Genomic DNA, 18,702 nt, shown 5'->3' with positions numbered 1-18,702 from the left:
ACATGGACTTAAAAGATGTTTAATGTGATTTAAAAAAAAAAGATGTTTAATGTTCATCACTTGCCAATTTTGATGCATGCGATCATATTTATACGGACATCTAAAAAGGAATCCAATAATTTTTAATTTTTAATTAAGAGATTAGAAAGAGTAAAATTGAAGTTGAGAGATCCATATATTAAATAAATATAGTTAAAAGATTTAATTATTAGTTGATAGTAATATTTATGATTATTTGTAAATTAAATTATAAATTTTAACGTGTTTTGTAATTACTATATAAATTTGAAATTTGACAATGTCCATAACCTAGTTTCTTTTTTTAGCAAATTGGAAAACGAATAATCATATAACACGTGTTTGTATATTATAATGTACTCATAAGTGTTTTTTTAACTCGGTGTTTTAATTTGTTAAAAAATGAAAATTGGTGAGTGACAGTATCTAATTTTAAAATTTGTGATGTAATTGCATATAGGCCTAATCACTAAAAAAAACCCTCACCTTTAGACTTTTTTCAATTCCATCCCGACATTGAAAACTTTACTTTTTAATTTTCCGTTTTCAATTGTACCCCAATTTGGCAACTTTTGAATTTTTTATACTTTAAGGATGAAATCATCCCAATAACTAAATTTAAAAATAAAATTACATTCTTTTTCATTCAAAAAAGTACAAATAAATTCTTCAACTTTAAAAATTAACAAAAAAAATAAAATCAAATTAAAACTAATTTAAATTTTGAATTAATTTTTTAAATAAACTAAAACACGACATGAATTAACTTCCGACTTCAAATCCGTCTCTGTTTTTCTCAAACCCGCTACTGGCCACCAGACCCACCTTCAAGCCACTGTGAGAAGACGGCTCGTCCTCCTTCCATGGAGGACGATGTCTGAACTTTTCAAATTGGGGTACAATTAAAAACGAAAAATTTAAAAGTGGATAAAATTACACTTTTCCAACGTCGGGGTCGAATTGGAAAAAAAGTTTAAAGGTGAGGGGTTTTTGAGTGATAAAACATTGCAAATAACACTAAAAATTATGATCTAATTTGAAATTAAGCTCAAAAGTTATAATATGCCGGTAATGGGGAAAAAAGAAAGGAATAATTTTAAACAAAAGTTCAACATGCCCCCCTAAATTTGTGACACGTGATCATCTAATCAAATTTATATTTTTTTTGACCAATTAATCCGAAACTCTTCATTTTTAGGTCAAATAATCCCATAATTGTATTTGTAAAACGCGTAAAATACAAATCGAAGGTGAGGGATGAAAAAATAATAATTAGATACTTCCTTAATTGTTGCAATATAATTATCCTAAATCTATTTTTAATATAAAAAAAATAATTATGGATATTTAATAAAAAATAAAAAATAAAAATTAATTGCTTAAAAAAATATAAATTGGATTAAATGATTATGTGTCACAAATTTAGAGACGCGTAGACCTTTTGCTCGAATAATTTTGGTTCGAGAGAAAATAAAAAGCGATGGGTTTTATTAGATGTAGAGAGAGGGGGAGTAGTATAAAATGAGGGAATTGTGTGTGTATGCATTCACGCCCTTCAAGCTGCCATCTCCCTCCTCTTCATTTCTTCGCTTTCCTTCCTTTTCCATCAGGTATGATTGTTTTTGCTTAATAAAACATTGATTATATTCCTTCTGTTTTTACGCATCTTCAATTTCATTTGCTATTGGATCTCATCACTCTTTTGGTGAAACAGAGCAATGGCGTCCCACATTGTGGGTTACCCTCGAATGGGGCCCAAGAGAGAGCTCAAGTTTGCTCTCGAATCATTCTGGGACGGCAAGACCAGCGCTGACGATTTGCAAAAGGTTGCCGCAGACCTCAGGCTATCTATCTGGAAACAGATGGCTGATGCTGAAATCAAGTTTATTCCCAGCAATACTTTTTCATATTATGACCAAGTCTTGGACACCACAGCAATGCTTGGGGCTGTTCCTCCTAGATATGGTTGGAGCGGCGGCGAGATTGGTCTTCCTCTCTACTTTTCCATGGCCAGAGGCAATGCTTCTCTTCCTGCCATGGAAATGACCAAGTGGTTTGACACCAACTAGTAAGTAGTCATCAACTAGTGTGCTTTGATTCTGCTATAGTCTGGCTTGGTCTGCATATTATTGTTCTTGATGTTTCTGTGCAGCCATTACATTGTCCCTGAACTCGGACCCCAACTTCACTTCTCCTATGCATCTCACAAAGCTGTCCATGAGTACATGGAGGCCAAAGCTGTAAACTTCATTTCTCATTCAATCTTCATCCTTTTATTCAAATTTTATACCGAACATGTATCATCAACTGATATCAATATGCCACTCTATATATTATAAGAGCATTGATTACCTGTTCACATTCAGCTCGGCGTCGACACTGTTCCAGTCCTCCTGGGTCCTGTTTCCTATTTACTGCTGTCAAAACCAGCAAAGGGCGTCGACAAATCCTTTTCCCTTCTTTCTCTAATTGACAAGATTCTTCCTGTTTACAAGTAAGGCATCTACCCTTATCCGTATAAGTACGCCGAGTTCTCATATTCAGATTAAATTTGTTTGTTTTAGGGAAGTTGTAGCTGAATTGAAGGCAGCTGGTGCAAAATGGATTCAGTTTGATGAGCCCAAGCTGGTGATGGATCTTACTGCTCATGACCTGCAAGCATTCACTCATGCATATGCCGAGCTGGAGGCATCTTTAGCTGGAGTGCATGTTGTGCTTCAGACATACTTTGCTGATGTTCCATCTGAGGCATACAAAACCCTCACATCATTAAAGGGTGTTAGTGGATTCGGGTTTGACCTTGTTCGTGGTACAAAGACCCTTGATTTAATTAAGGCTGGATTCCCTACAGGAAAATTCCTCTTTGCTGGAGTAGTTGACGGAAGAAACATCTGGGCTAATGATCTTGCTTCGTCACTTGATACATTGCATTCTCTTGAGTCCATTGTTGGCAAAGGTATGGATTTGTTAGTTTCGCATATACCTTCAGAATGTGCCTAATGCAATTAAATGAATGATGCTAAATACCCATGTTTGTTTGCAGACAAAGTTGTGGTCTCCACTTCCTGCTCCCTTCTACACACTGCAGTGGATCTAGCTAATGAAAACAAATTGGATAAAGAAATCAAATCATGGCTTGCATTTGCTGCACAGAAAATACTTGAAGTAAATGCCCTAGCCAAGGCAGTAGCTGGACACAAGGATGAGGTATTTTCTTGGCTCGGTATTTCTACAAATTATCTACTTCATTTTCGCTCATGGAAACTTAAAATCACGCAGCAATTCAATTTGCAAGTATATATAGTTAAAACTTCAGGCCTAATAATTTTCACTACTTTGTATTGAAAATGTGATGGCATTGCTGCTGTGAATAGTTGAATTTCTAGTTTTGACCCCATTGTTTTATGTTCATCATTCTGCATCTAGTAAACTTTTGTTAGTAAGGAAAACCTTTTACGGGGTTAAATTGTTCTTATACAACCAGATCACTTCTAATTTTTTATTATGTTTCTTGCATACTTATAGGCATTCTTCTCGTCCAATGCGTTAGCACATGCTTCAAGAAAGTCCTCTCCAAGGGTGACAAATGAGGCTGTTCAAGAGGCTGTAAGTGATATCTACTGAAATGTCTCTGTTTTCATGAGGATGTTATGGTGCTAATTAATTTTTACTCACTCTGGATTGATATCCCTTTGCTCAGGCTACTGCATTGAAGGGTTCTGACCATCGCCGGGCTACAAATGTGAGTGCAAGGCTTGATTCTCAGCAGAAAAAAATGAATCTTCCAATTCTTCCCACCACCACAATTGGGTCTTTCCCTCAGACTCAAGATCTCAGGAGAGTGCGCCGTGAATACAAGGCTAAGAAGTGAGAACATTTTTGTTTCGTACATTAAAGAAATTTAAGCTGTAATTTGATAACCTGATTTAAGCTGCCTCTTTTCTTTTGTACACCAAAAACAAAATAGGATCTCGGAGGATGATTATGTCAGTGCCATCAAGGAGGAAATTAGGAAAGTTGTCGAGATCCAAGAACAACTGGACATTGATGTTTTGGTTCATGGTGAACCAGAAGTATGCAATCCACTTAGAAACTACTTCTTTTCCCTTAATTATTTATCCTCACGTTCCAAATCTGATGACAATATTACTTTTCCCCACAGAGGAATGACATGGTTGAGTACTTCGGCGAGCAGTTGTCTGGTTTTGCCTTCACTGCAAATGGATGGGTGCAGTCATATGGTTCTCGTTGTGTTAAGCCTCCTATTATTTATGGTGATGTGAGCCGTCCCAAGGCCATGACTGTCTTCTGGTCTTCAGTGGCTCAGAGCATGACTAAGCGACCCATGAAGGGAATGCTGACTGGCCCTGTTACCATTCTCAACTGGTCCTTTGTTAGAAATGACCAACCTAGGTAAGAAAATAAACGGAATTGATATTACAATGCTCATCATCATGATCTCAAGTGATTTCTGACATTGTCTTTCTGTCCTTTTCTGAAGACACGAGACATGCTATCAAATTGCTTTGGCCATCAAGGATGAGGTTGAGGATCTTGAGAAAGCTAAAATCACAGTAATCCAGATTGATGAAGCTGCTTTGAGAGAGGGTTTGCCTCTGAGAAAGTCTGAGCACGCCTTCTATTTGGATTGGGCTGTTCACTCTTTCAGGATCACTAACTGTGGTGTCCAAGACTCGACCCAGGTTTATCTTCAAACTATCTTTTTTCTTATGGTACTAGTTCTTGGTTTGCTTTCCCAATAAATTCATATCTTAATGTGTTGAACAGATCCACACTCACATGTGCTACTCAAACTTCAATGATATTATCCACTCTATTATCGACATGGACGCTGACGTGATCACCATTGAGAACTCTAGATCAGATGAGAAGCTTCTCTCGGTGTTCCGAGAGGGAGTGAAATATGGCGCGGGTATAGGTCCTGGTGTCTATGACATTCACTCACCCAGGATCCCATCAACAGAAGAAATTGCAGATCGGGTCAACAAGATGCTTGCAGTTCTTGAAAGCAATGTCCTCTGGGTCAATCCCGATTGTGGGTTGAAGACCCGAAAGTACTCTGAAGTGCACCCAGCCCTCAGCAACATGGTTTCTGCGGCCAAACTTCTCCGCACTCAGCTTGCAACTGCCAAGTGAGCCTATGGTCGTGTGTTTCAGAAGGCTAAATTATGTCCATCAATAATGTGAGATGAGTATTCTTGTTATTATTTTCTTAATGACAAGTCATAATGTAACGAGATCTGCTGTATGCGGATTTTGCGCTTCACTTTTATCGATCTTCTTCGTTATTTGCTACATTTCTGTTTTCCTATAAATAAAATGGAATTTCTAAAATGGGATAAATAGACTTTTGGTGTTTGAACTTTTTAAAATATGACAATATGGTGTCTCAAGAAAAATTTGTATCAATATGATATCTGAACTTACTAATAATTACTAGTTGTTTTAGCCGGTTATGTCAGTGACATGGCGTATGATGTGGCTAAAATATACAGGTGACTAATCGACATTTTTACCGGCTACCAAAAAGAACAAGCTGGAACAACTAGTTTGTAATTATTTAACAAGTTCATACATCATAATGATATAAATGTTTGTTGAGACATCATATTGTCATTTTTTAAGAAGTTCAAACACCAAAAGTTTATTAATCCCTTTCTAAAAGTGTTTATGGCAGTAAATGCTGTATAAAGAAAAACACAATGTTAGCAGAAATAAATATGACCTTTTGAAATCGTTAAAGTCCTTTTCTACATTTTTACATTTGACATAGAATGTGTTTATACTATATAAAAAATTATGTTAAAATTGCAAAGATAATATTGAGATGTATTTTATAGTAAAAACTATATTAATAATGTCTCTAAATTATCTATCTTTTAGGATTTTGATAGGCAATTCGGTTAGGAGCTTCATCTCATAATCCTAACTCTGGTGTCTGGTTTTTGCTTGCTGCCTGGTGCCTAATAGACTGGTATCTGGTTTCCTTTGTCAGTTGACTATTCTAATCAATTAGTAATATTTCAATTAATACCAATATGTTATTTTCTCAAAAGCAATTAAATTGGATTTATATCTTAATTGGTTCCATCTTCAGAGAGCCTATTATTTCTTTTCATTTCTTGTTAGTGTTGCATTTCTGTCTTATTTGTAACGTTACAATGAATTGAGTGATAACTAATAATAATCTGTTAAATATATAAATAAATATAACAAAACAAAAGTAAGAAAAATAGTTGAGGTTGAGGTTCCACAGTTTTGTCCAGTGAGATGATAATACTTTTACTACTCTGTTTTTCTAAATACTTAATCAAAATGTTAAAAGCTTGCATCTTTTAATCTTTGATGTTAAGGTAAAAGGGTAAAATGATTATTTACTTAATAGGACATGCACATTCCATGTGATCATTCTTCTCATAAAAACACCAGTTTGTAACCTTTTAGCTAGTTCAAAGATCAAATTGATATAAATATTTATTCAAACACCAAATTTATAATAATCTATTTTTCACAATTATGCATGAAGCGGAGAATTCCGCTGCTACGTACAACGATTTCAGGAAGAGGATTTTCAAGGAATCCTTGCTTAAAAGGAATTAACACATAATGATAGCAAAATGATAGCAATTGCCATCTCTTCAATTCAAGCAAAAACATGGACATACTTATCTAAACATTGTTTTCTCTAGAAGCATTACAGATTAGAGTTTCCAAATGAACAATGTAATTGAATCACTTACTTCTCTTTCAAAAATTTACTAAAGATTATTGTCTCATAAATACCTGAATTTTTATGTCTCAAAGTTAACACATGTTGAAAAGTAAAGAGAGAGAACATCGAGGGAACGTTTCTCTTGAAAAAGCCCTATAAACTATTACTTGTATTTCATTCAAAAACCCTACCAACTAATATAGCATTATCTAAAATTCATTTCTGTATAACTTCAATAATTGAAATAACCGACCTCCGCATGCACCTGCAATGGAATGTAACCTTAAGTTTGCTACAAAGACGAGGTTAATTGAAAGAAGCAAAACCAGTAATTAACATACCAAGGGTACTCAACTCAATCCTCCTCCATAGGCACCTCTGGAATATCAAACCTGTCTTCCTCAATTGCTTTATTTATCACAGACAAAGGAGATGGTGATAGTAAATTAAGGAATCACAAACATATCCAAAACCTAGTAATCAGTTAAACCAACCATGACAAATCACAGCCTCCAGTACAACTGACTAAACAAGTACAAAAGTGTTCCTGATTCAAAGTTGAACTCTCAGATCATAAAACAAACATGACTAGCAAAATCCTATCAATAAAGAAAACACCTCATCCCAGGCTTGAATAGGACAAGTTTAATCAAGATGCACAAACCATTAATCTTACCAAACATCAGCTTACATTTCTATGCATCTCACGAAAAAATGGCAAAAAAATGGCCCATCAATCTTTTCAGAAAAAAGCTTCTTATTATTTTCATCATTTTTTAAACAAACTAAAAAAGAAAGCTGCTATAATCAATCTCAAAGACTCAGGGACAAAATGAGATGATAGATGCAGAATGAGTCTTAAATATCTTTATATGCAGAACTATAATATTTTGCAAAGGATATTTATCGACATAGGGTCATCTTTCTCCCCACGATTGCGGCTATTGTCAAGCTCTCGAAGAATTTCAGGTGTTACCTATAATCAACAGAGGCACAAATAATTAAATCATGTAGAAAATAAAATAACAAGTCACATTTTATACTTTATCCTAGAATAAAGGGAGGAAAGAAAAACGCATGGGGTATGCGAACTTACTAATTTATGCTTTTGCTTCGCGACTAGCGTTCTAAGGTCATATTTATCATCTTTCTGCAGTTCATTCTTGTACCTGCAGGGATAGGAATAGCAATTATTCAGCAGTAGAACTTTCAGGAAAAGAATGGATACACATAAACAGTACATTAACACTTGCAAACATAGCCTAGTTTATTACGAAGTTTTACAAACTAATTTAACTTGTTCTTAAATTATATAAAAAAGGATCAAAATTTGAACTGTTCAGCAGATAACAAATCAAGGATGAAAAAGAAAATTCCATTCAAGCGTCTCTTATTAATAAAAACAACTTATAACTAAGAAAGGTATTTTTGTTTGGCTATAACATATTTGTCTAAAGATTAAACATTTTGGCCTAGAAGTTCATTCAAGTTAGGCCAGAATGTCCACCATAACTGGAAAAACATAAAATCTAAAGATTAAATATTTTAGTTTCTTAAGAGAGGAGAGAATACAAAATTCAACAGCAGAAAGAAAATAAGGCACACTAGAAAAGTTTTTGTTTCCGACAATGAACGTCTAGGTAAACTGCGCCTGTGTGCATACACACATATATGCTAATTGAAAATGCATTGATATGAAAGGAAGCAAGAAAGAAACCCATAATTAACCAACCTTTGCACGAAAGCAAGAAGAGACTGATGCCATATTACAGGCATTATTCTTGTATCATTAATAAATCTCATAAAATGAGCAACAACAGCATCAACTACGCGATATGGCAAAGCATATTTCTTTTCCAAAAGAAGCTTGATAAAGTAACTGCATTTACCAAACCAACGATGTCATTAATTTTTTTTTATTGCTTTGCATCTAAAACAGAAAGATACAAACATTTTTTTAAAAAGAACCTCCATTCCATCACCAAGCCATCCAAAAACAAACGCTTTGATTTAATAAAATACAAGTTGAATGTAAAATGTCATATATTTGAGTTAAATTAATTCAGACAAGTCAAGTGTTAAAGGATACTCCCCTTGTCCCAACCTAATTGAAGAGATTCCCTTTACACATTATTTCAAAACATTCTATAAACGAAATATAATTTTACTTTACATCCTTTTCTTATATTTAATATTTATTACTATTCACATCAAAAGTTAATAATTATCAATTAGAAAGTGATGTCCAAAATGAGAAGTGGTGTCTATTAACTTAGGACAAAGGGAGTATAGATCTGTATCAAAGTAGTGCTGATTCCTACAATTTTTGTTTTCATTTTAGCCAAACACTGACAATCTTTTAGCTTTTTCTTAATAGAACTGGTTATGAGTCTATTATCTGAAGACCTATAAAGCACCTAAATATGTTTCCAATGCAGAATGTGACTTTTGAATACTGGGATGACACAACTAAATCAGCACACCAGATCAACTCACAGCTTACTGCCTAGCATAAAAGATGATCCTTTTATTACGAATCATTCACAATGACCATGTTAGCAATAGTATTATTCACAAGGAAATTATTTAATCTTGTGTTTTTAGTCAAACAGAGCAGCAATTTAATAACCCAAAATTATGGTGTTTGCCTTAAATAGCCAGGGGTTAAATTGTTTAGAACTAGCCCTTCCGCAGAGCAAGAATTGCACCGTTTCTTGTGGAGTGCAATGTCCATCCATTTGATTCCAAACAATCATCATGAATATCAAATACTATGGCAATTAGCACTGGTCTTAACTCTTAAGTTTACAGATTCCTTAGGTGAAGCTTCAATGCTGAGTTACAACACTATTTAGAAGTAAAAACTAAAAAGAGAATTTAAATATAATTGACAATACTGAAAATCCATTTACCAACTTTCAATGGCTGTCGTCTATAACACCAAAATTGACACAGCAATACATTTAGTCAGTACCTACCAATTAGCTTCTTCCGTACTAATATACACTCAGACAGATTAAGAGGGCCAACAAAGAGCACAATAATGCAGAAATGTGAATCATGAGCTGTTAAAATAAATCATATTATTATTTTTTTCTATTTCTTTTGAGTTTCATATATCTTTAACATTACCTTGTAGTACCACAATATTCCATCTCGGCGAGCTTCAATAATGCTACACTGCAATTCCAGTCAAACATTTAAATTAGACATCTTCCTTTTGCATTAATAATAATTTTTGAATGCAGTTGCAACAACAGCACAAGCATCAAAGTAAAATGCTAAAAATTCAATAACTTGATGGTGCAAACACCATATATTACTTGGTGCAACCCACAAAATTTGCTAACTTGATCTCTGTAAAAAAGCCTAACTGAACAACAAAAGCATCTTGTCGTGAAACTTACGGTGCGGACATGCATCGTAATATTTAAGAAAAAAGGAAGGCCATAAAGTAAGAGCAAAAGACCCTGATATAATAACTGCATTTCAATTTTAAAGACATGAATATGTCAATTCAAAAGGTTGATATCATTATAACTGTAAGAGATACATGAGGGCAAGATGGTGTGAGGCCGTGAGGGGTGTAGACGGGGGAGTACTCAGACAGAAGTGATGGCTCAGGTATCTAAAAAAAGGCAGGCCTGCATCAACTACAGTGTAGAGAGAAGACGCAGCAGTCCCCAGTTAGTTTGATATCAACACTTCCAAGGTACTACTGAGGTCGCCCACCCACTTCAGCCTTAAGAAGACTGAACTATTCAATTTCTAGCTTAGGAAACTGCACAGGTTATGGTGCCACACAAAATAACAGGAATGAATTTAGACTGTGAAACCTAAGAATTCCTAATGGGTTTTTCTACAAAACACTAGCTTAATCACATAATAGCTCCCTGCTTATAATATTTTTTTAATTAATAGTAACTTTAACTTATAGGTCAACAGTAAAAACCCTTACACTCGCAAAAGAGTGACAGTTGTTTAATTCTTCTCTTTTAGAATAACAAGCAAAATTATCAACACCCAATAATCATGGAATTCCAAGACATCACTTAAACATGCTTTGTACAGCAAGCACAGAATAAATTTTCAGAGCAGAGAAAGCATTGCAGAATAAACAAATGTCAATCAACCAGTGCAAACCAAACAACCCAATCCCACAGCAGCTCATACTCTAATATACTCCGAATCACCCCAACCAGTTACAACATGATGTGGTGGAGTTACAGGTTCTAAATTCTTAAAGGTTCAATAATCAACGATTAAAACCATTGAAACCCAAGCACACCTGACTTGATGCAAGATTGTTTCATAAACATCAGCCACTGGGCATGATTATGGATAGAATAAAGACTTGCAGTCTTGCAGATACTAGAGCAAAAGTTGGATGAGAGTTAATCTCCCTCAGTCATAGGTCATACAGATATAGTTTTAGTTGAAGGGTTATTCAAGTTGTTACTAAGAGGCCATTACAGCCACAAATGCATAATAACATTTAGCTACTAATTAATATTTATGCCTAATGTTGCAAGATACACCAGCAATTATACCTTGAATGCAGCATAGGAATGGAAACCTTTTGAACAATGCTTCCAACAATGACAGCCTCCCTGAGGTTGCATGTCCCTGACTGCATGACAAAGAGAACATGAGTTTACTTCAAAATACAAATGTGAAACTCATTACAAATAAAAACAATCACACTCTAATTGTTTCGAATGTCAAATTTTTTTGAAGAAAAAACTATTAGTAAAATTCACAGGAGACTGACAGTATAAAATAAGAGCAATTGGCACTAAGCGATGGAGCAGGACAGGCTAAAAATACTCAACATGCATACGAAATAGAAGCAAAGAAATATAACTTAATAATAGTGCCACCTAAGTAGCACGGAAACAAAAACGGAAAACGGAAATGACATAAAACGGACACTGGAAAACTGCCTTTTCTGAAACAAAGGAGATAAAAACACGGGGGAACTTGTAAATCATAAAAGATAGGGATATATTTATAAATAGTAAAAATTATACAATTTTATTTATATTAAATTTTATTTATAAAATGACGACAATTAATGAAATAAATCACTTAAATATTCTCAAAATTTAAGTTCATAAAAAATTATAAATTATCTATAAATTTTATAATTGTAATTGAAATTAATGCTTTAAATTTACTAGTATAAAAAAATAAATATAATCCAATAAAAAATAAGACAAGATTTATCGTGGGTAATGTGAATAATTTAACTTGTTAATAAAAGATTATATTATTTTTAAATGTAAGTAATTTTTGAATTTTTGAGGAAAATGTGTGTATAATATTTATTATTTACCGAATCGGCCTAAAACATTTCGTACTAGTTTCAAAAAGTTTCCTGTTTTAAAAATGTATTGGAAGTGGAAAACGGAATATTCTCAAAATTTCCGTGCTTTCCCGAGTGCCACTTCATATTAAGGTAACTAACAGAAACCACACAAGAAATAATACTATAAAATCATTTTATACCTGAAAACCCATCTTTAGATATATGAAGCACGAAAACTTTGAAAGAAAAATTATGAAGGCCACATAAAGGAGAATGCTAGCAAAACAACCCAAACAAAGGTATATAAACAAAAATATTAAATAGAAGATCCCATTCCAGAGCATACCTTACACAACGGAAATAATATTCCCTTGTTGAATGCTGCTGGCTTGTAAAGTGACTTTTTTAGAGCTTGATATAAAGAAAAGTGCAGCTTCTTATGCTGCTTAATGTCATCTCTGATCCGAGGAAGCAATACAAGCTTATAGAAACGTTCTGCTTTCTTTGCACCAAAATTGGAAGAAAAGATTCTTGTTGCTTGATACATGGCATTTGGTGACCAGTTCTCGGGTTTAGTCAGGTACAAGACATCCTCCCAAAATTTCATGGCAGGAATATGTTTAAATGCTTTAGGCATTTTTCCGATTGTGTACTTACTCAGAAACTCTCCAAGCCTGCACATTAAGTTTGCAAATAAGAATACAGTAACATGTCCAAAACTCTAACCATAATTCACTTCAACAGACACATCAAGCGATTAAATATGCTTATTTTACAATAAGCTGAATATGCGAAAAAAAATAGATAATGGATACCTCCATATTTTCAAAAATCAAAGGGTTATTGCTAATTAAGCTAGCTACATAAAAATAACAGGATGATAGCTTATGTTACCCTCTATATAATTCTACGAGAGACTCATCCAACTTGGGCAAAGCTTGTATTTCTACAATCAAGAAAAAAGAGAATAAAAAATCCATTAGTAGGTAATATTAGACATCTAAAGAGCAGCTTCAAAGTAGACCATTAGAACTCCAGCTGAAAACACAGTTACAACTCATAAAGTGAATTGTTGAGGGCAAAAACTATGTACCAGAAGAACCATTCGCATCCTGCTTTTTAATTTTTTCAATGATGAGGTCGGCAAGTGTTTGTTGAGGACCAGCATCCTTCGACAAGAAGGCCTCTAGTAATTTCTCCTCATTCTCATCAATTTCCTGAGACCCCACATTAAGTGAACATGTTAGAATAACAATAACGAAGATCAAAATATCCAATCCCCAATTAGCACAAATTTCTAATTCAAGTAAGCTTACATGCTCACACTTAATAGCATAAAACAAACCGAGAACACAAAAATGAAACTCACATCATAATCACCAATCTGCGTTTGAGTGTCGGAAAATCCAGCAAAATCATCAACATCATCGTCCAGCTCTTGTTGTTGATGCCTAGCAACCTCTTGGTCGGCCTCGAGAAAGGCATTGTTCATAGGATTTCTCTCTTCTTCCTCAACTTGAATCTCCTTTTGTTGAAGCATGGCTTCTTTCAAGATTTTTGAACTCATATCTGAGGATATCATCTATTTACCAAAATAAAAAAAAAATCATTACAAACACACCTACAGCTACAGCTAAATTAATAATAAAAATGAATACCCTTTCTTGTTCTTGATGTCGTTTGGGGGCTTTGGATCGCTTCTTCACAGAATTGGCGTCCCTGTCTTCTCCAAAGAAAGGCTCTGGATTTTGCTGCCTGCTTCTCTTCTTCTTGTCCTTCATTTTTAATACCTAAGCAAAAACCCTAAACAAATTTAGTATTACCAGCTTCAAGTAATTTAGGGTTTTGGCTGTCGTTGCAGATTTCTCCACACCAACAAAGAGACTGAAAAGATATTAGGGTTTTAGCTACTGTAGATGTATGAACAGAGAGTCAAAATGGCTCTCAAATTTATGTTTTGTTATCAAATAAATCCATTTCAACGTTTTTAGATCAATTAGATACTCAAACTTTTTGAGAAATTTAGAAAAATACTCTAATTTTTGTAATATTTGTAAAATTTACCTCACGATCAAAAAGTTATACTCCCTCCGTCCCGTTTAAGAAGTCCCATATTCCATTTTGGGATGTCCCATTTAAAAAGTCCCATTACTATTTTTGGAATGATTTTCCATTGAATACCCTATTTTATCCTTGTTTTAGTTATATTAAAAGAGTTTTATGGAAAATTCCACTATTATTAATAGGGGCAAAACATGAAAAGACACAGATAATTAATGTTTTCTTAATCTGTGTGTAAAGTCAAATGGGACTTCTAAAGTGGGACAGAGGGAGTATAAAATACTCTCGCTTTTTTAGTGCTTCATATTATTACTTCAAAACTGAAATTAATTATTCTTTTACTCTTTTAATTTAAAGCAAATACTCTGTCCATTTATTCTTTTACTCTATCTTTCTCTTTTGTTATTTCTTCTACTTCTTTAAAGGCACACGATCTTTGGTGGTACAGTGGAGGCGATTTTCGACGGCGCAGTGGAGACGATCTTTAAGCGGCAAGGTGGAGGCGATCTTCAACGGCGATCTTTAACGGCGCAGCAGAGGCGATCTTTAACGGCGAGGTGGAGGCGATACCTGAACGATCTTCAGCGCTGATAGTGGAACGGGAAAGTTGTGGGTGGATGATAGATTTGATTGCATCTGCGATAGCGTTTGACAATATTTTTACATAATTGGAGGTTTTTTTAAGCATTTATATTTATCAAAATTGTGAATTGTTATCCAATTCTTCATTTGTAGTTTGTGTGCTTCATGCGTAATTTTTTATACATGATCATAGATATGATCATGGTTATGAGATATAAATTTGTATTACGTCCTCTTTGGAAATTTTGGACAAGCAAATGAACAGGTTAAACTCGCAAAATGTTATAATTCCAATTCTCATCCAAATATAGCTTATATATTTACTCAGTGTTGATTACTTATTATCTATGGGGTGCATGGTACCTGACTAATTTATGATTAAGTTATGATAAGTTTATAATATCTAATTAATTTATGATAAGGTTATGACAAGTTAATGATAATATTATAATAAAATTATGATAAGATTATATGATAATATTATGATAAAATTATGATAATTTTGTGATAAAGTTATGATAATATTATCAACTATTGTAAAAATGTATCTTTTTTTTATCGGAAAAAAAATGTATCTAATTCTGCATAAATTACGTAAAATAAGTTATACAATATTGTTATAATATTATGATAGTATTACGATAAAATCATGATAAGGTTATGATAAAGTATATAAATAAATTTCAGTAATAATATTATAATAAGGTGATGATAATCTTATGCTAAGATTATGATGAGATTATGAATAAGTTATGATAAAATTGTGAAAATATTATGATAACGCCATGGAAAGCATTATAATAATATTCTGATGAGGCTATAATAAAATATGTAAAAATTTATAATAAGGTTAGATAAAGTACGTAAAATAATTTTACATTATACAGTTATGATAATATTATCATAATGATATAATAATAATATGATAAGGCTAATGATAACATCATTGATAATGTTATGATAATATTACGATAAAGTACGTACATTATTTTTGCATTATACGGTTACGATAATATTATAATACAATTATAATAATTTTATAATATGGTTATGATAAAATTATGATAAACTGTGTAAAATAATTTTGCATAATACAGTTATGCTAATATTATGATAAGGTTATATGATAATAATATATACGGCTATGATAATATCATGATAAAATTATGATAATGTGATGATAAAATTATGATATAATATTAAGATAATGTTAATAATAATATACGTAAAATAAATTTGTAAAATAAAATTATAATAATTTATGATAAGGTTATGATAATATAATGATAATATTATGAAAATTTAATGATAATATTATAATAATATCAATGTAATTTAAAACAAATTTATTTTGATCTTTTAGGCTATAAATCTAAAAATCTACTAGGAAGACCATATATACGCAAGATTGAAATTTGAAAGTAAACACATGGCAAAAATATTATAATCCAATTGCTTTCAAACTTGAACATTTGAACAACAAACAAAACTTAAAAAAAACCCATAAGCTCATTTAACTCATTAGATATTGCAAATAACATGATAAGTACAAAAAAGAAGCACCTTTAGAAGCCATGGATTAAAAACTTTACGGCTAAATCTTCTAATAAAAATCAAAAACAAAGATGAACACTAGGAGAACTAGGACCATTAAATATATAAAATTAACGAGAAATTGCACTAAACAAAAATCAAATTTCACTTGTTTTTAAAACCAAAATAAACACCAAAATATATCATCAATCTAAATTATAGACGTAACCAAATATATTGTTGATGTAACCAAATATATCATCAATCCACTGCTCCTCGTTCATCCACCGATGTTATAGATCGCCTCTACTGCTGCCTCTGCAGATCGCCTCTGCTGTGCCGCGGCAGATCGGCTCTACTGTGCCGCCGCAGATCGGCTCTGCTGCGCCGACGAAGATTGCCTCTACTTTCATCGCCAGTAAATTTACCGTAAAAATCAAACTGGATCTGAGATTGAAATTAACGGAAGAAGAGAAACTATTCGTGAAGTGGTGCCATCGGAGCATATTTGTCTTGCGGTTCAAAACTGAATCCACGATCTTTCATTGGTTATGGAAATTAAAAATTGAAAAAATTGACATAATAAAATAAGAGAGAGAGAGAGAGAGAGAGTAGGTTAGGCTAGGCTAGGCTGTCAGTTAGTGTGAGCATAACTCTAAATATTTTGACACGAAGAGTATAAAAAAAATTATAAAAAAAAAGAGAAAATAACAAAAATAACATAAAAGACCTTCCAATTTCACAGCTTGCAACAAGTCCTAACATTATTACACGGGTGCCATTTTGTTTACACAAATACCATCTCATGACATCAGCGTGCATCACTATGACACACGCTGATGTCAGCGTGTGTCATATGGTGCACCAGCTCTCTGCTGGTGCACCAAACTTACAGACCCGCGCATGACGCGCGGGTCAGTAAGTACCCAATTTACTTTTTTTTTGTTTTTTTTATAAAACAAAAGATTTATTTACATATCTATTTAATATTTAATATTTAGACTTTAAAATATTAATACTAATCTTAGTTTTAAAAATATAAATATATTAAATTTTAAAAGTATAAATTAATACAATTTTTAAAAATCTAATTTTAAAAATTATTTATCAAATATATTATTTATACACGGGCCTAATTTATATTAATATATATCACATAGTTAATTATGTATCACAGATGTATCTATTATGAATATTTAAAAAGTATATATGTATCAACGATATATCTATTTAAATCTATACTATATATAAAAGCACGGATGGGGGGGACAGACAAATTTACTGAATAATCCTTTTAAGTTTACTACTAAATAAAGGTTTTATAGTCATTAACTAATTAGTTATTTAATTAATCACTATTATAATTAAAGTCCTAATTAAAATAGGTAGCTAAATTATCTCCAATTTAGTTTTTAGTATGTAAACAATAACTAAATTGTCTCCAAATTAGTAGGAATACCTATCTTTTAGTTTGATTGAGCTACAAATTTCTATCTTATTATTTTTAAAGATATTATTAATAAAATAAAATTAATTATTTAATTATGGTTATTATAAAACCAAAAGAAGAGTAAATTCAATTTGGAAAAAAATTGATAACCGAATATATTATATTTACTTTTACAAAAATTCTTAACTAATTTAATATTAATTATAAATAAAAAAAATTGATTTAATTATAATAAATTTATTAATATGTTCATTGACAAATTACGTTACGAGCCACGTGCATAGCACGTAATGCGAAACTAGTATATTTTAAAAATATATATCTTTGTATAAATTATGTATTAACGATGTATCTATTAGTACATTTAAAAAATATACTATCATTTTTAATTTATTTTTTTAATAAATAACATGTATAAATTATGTATCGGAGATGTATCTATCATACATAAATTATGCATCTGTTAAGTATATTTAAAAAAATGTATTTATCACGTATAAATTATGTATCAGCGATGTATCTATTAAGTAAATTTTAAAATACCTACGCGTTTGGCAAAAAAAACCTATGCGTTGTTTAACTATTTATTCTTTAAATAAAAAATCAATAATCATCTAATACATTTAAGATGTATCGAAATGTATCAATCGTGTATAATTTATGTATCAGCGATGTATCTATAAAGTACATTAAAAAATGTATCTATCATGTATAAATTATACATCATAGATGTATAAATATAAAAACGAACCGATCAAATTAGACAATTAAATCAATTAAATAGATAAAAATAAAAAATAAAAATTAAATTGGTTAATTATACTTTAATTTTACCACATCTAATTCACTTTTTAGACCCAAAATATCTTCAACTCTTCTCTAACCAGTGCATTTATTTATATTTTCCACACATTCTCCATAGCCATAATATCTCCATAGAAGATTTCTTGGGTGGCAGAATCACCTAATTTCCTCCAAGTCTTATCTGATGGCATTGTAAAACTCTTTACACCAGAC

The 18,702-nt window shown here is 32.2% G+C and overlaps 2 protein-coding genes across 2 annotated transcripts; one reads left to right on the top strand and one right to left on the bottom strand.

Moving 5' to 3' along the window:
- Positions 1–1,497: 1,497 nt before the first annotated feature.
- Positions 1,498–5,309, top strand: LOC126673574 (5-methyltetrahydropteroyltriglutamate--homocysteine methyltransferase 1-like). The gene is made up of 12 exons (XM_050367772.2): positions 1,498–1,628; positions 1,733–2,086; positions 2,171–2,258; positions 2,385–2,512; positions 2,583–2,974; positions 3,062–3,225; positions 3,544–3,624; positions 3,719–3,885; positions 3,986–4,091; positions 4,181–4,431; positions 4,520–4,721; positions 4,807–5,309. The coding sequence occupies exons 1-12, from the start codon at positions 1,540–1,542 to the stop codon at positions 5,173–5,175; spliced, it is 2,391 nt and encodes a 796-aa protein (XP_050223729.1). The 5' UTR covers positions 1,498–1,539; the 3' UTR covers positions 5,176–5,309.
- A 1,470-nt stretch (positions 5,310–6,779) lies between these two features.
- Positions 6,780–13,975, bottom strand: LOC126674504 (bystin). The gene is made up of 12 exons (XM_050368956.2): positions 13,718–13,975; positions 13,429–13,641; positions 13,153–13,276; positions 12,954–13,005; positions 12,406–12,733; positions 11,302–11,381; positions 9,884–9,931; positions 8,484–8,630; positions 7,848–7,920; positions 7,655–7,727; positions 7,093–7,186; positions 6,780–7,016 (listed from the first exon to the last, which is right to left on the bottom strand). The coding sequence occupies exons 1-11, from the start codon at positions 13,838–13,840 to the stop codon at positions 7,107–7,109; spliced, it is 1,341 nt and encodes a 446-aa protein (XP_050224913.1). The 5' UTR covers positions 13,841–13,975; the 3' UTR covers positions 6,780–7,016; positions 7,093–7,106.
- Positions 13,976–18,702: the final 4,727 nt, after the last annotated feature.

The sequence above is a fragment of the Mercurialis annua genome, linkage group LG3 (assembly GCF_937616625.2).
Source record: "Mercurialis annua linkage group LG3, ddMerAnnu1.2, whole genome shotgun sequence".
Classification (NCBI taxonomy): Eukaryota; Viridiplantae; Streptophyta; class Magnoliopsida; order Malpighiales; family Euphorbiaceae; genus Mercurialis; species Mercurialis annua.
Note: the sequence above shows the minus strand (reverse complement) of the source record. Positions and strands in the feature narration are given on the sequence as shown.

What these genes read in the sequence shown, in the direction of transcription:
- LOC126673574 (XM_050367772.2), top strand. Translation starts at nt 1,540, where the DNA reads ATGAGGGAATTGTGTGTGTATGCATTCACGCCCTTCAAGCTGCCATCT. An exon ending in ATGAGGCTGTTCAAGAGGCT is followed by an intron (nt 3,625 to 3,718) that starts GTAAGTGATATC and finishes CCCTTTGCTCAG; the next exon opens with GCTACTGCATTGAAGGGTTC. An exon ending in GTTAGAAATGACCAACCTAG is followed by an intron (nt 4,432 to 4,519) that starts GTAAGAAAATAA and finishes CCTTTTCTGAAG; the next exon opens with ACACGAGACATGCTATCAAA.
- LOC126674504 (XM_050368956.2), bottom strand. Translation starts at nt 13,840, where the DNA reads ATGAAGGACAAGAAGAAGAGAAGCAGGCAGCAAAATCCAGAGCCTTTC. An exon ending in GACATCAAGAACAAGAAAGG is followed by an intron (nt 13,642 to 13,717) that starts GTATTCATTTTT and finishes TTTGGTAAATAG; the next exon opens with ATGATATCCTCAGATATGAG. An exon ending in TATTATTTCCGTTGTGTAAG is followed by an intron (nt 11,382 to 12,405) that starts GTATGCTCTGGA and finishes TTTGTCATGCAG; the next exon opens with TCAGGGACATGCAACCTCAG.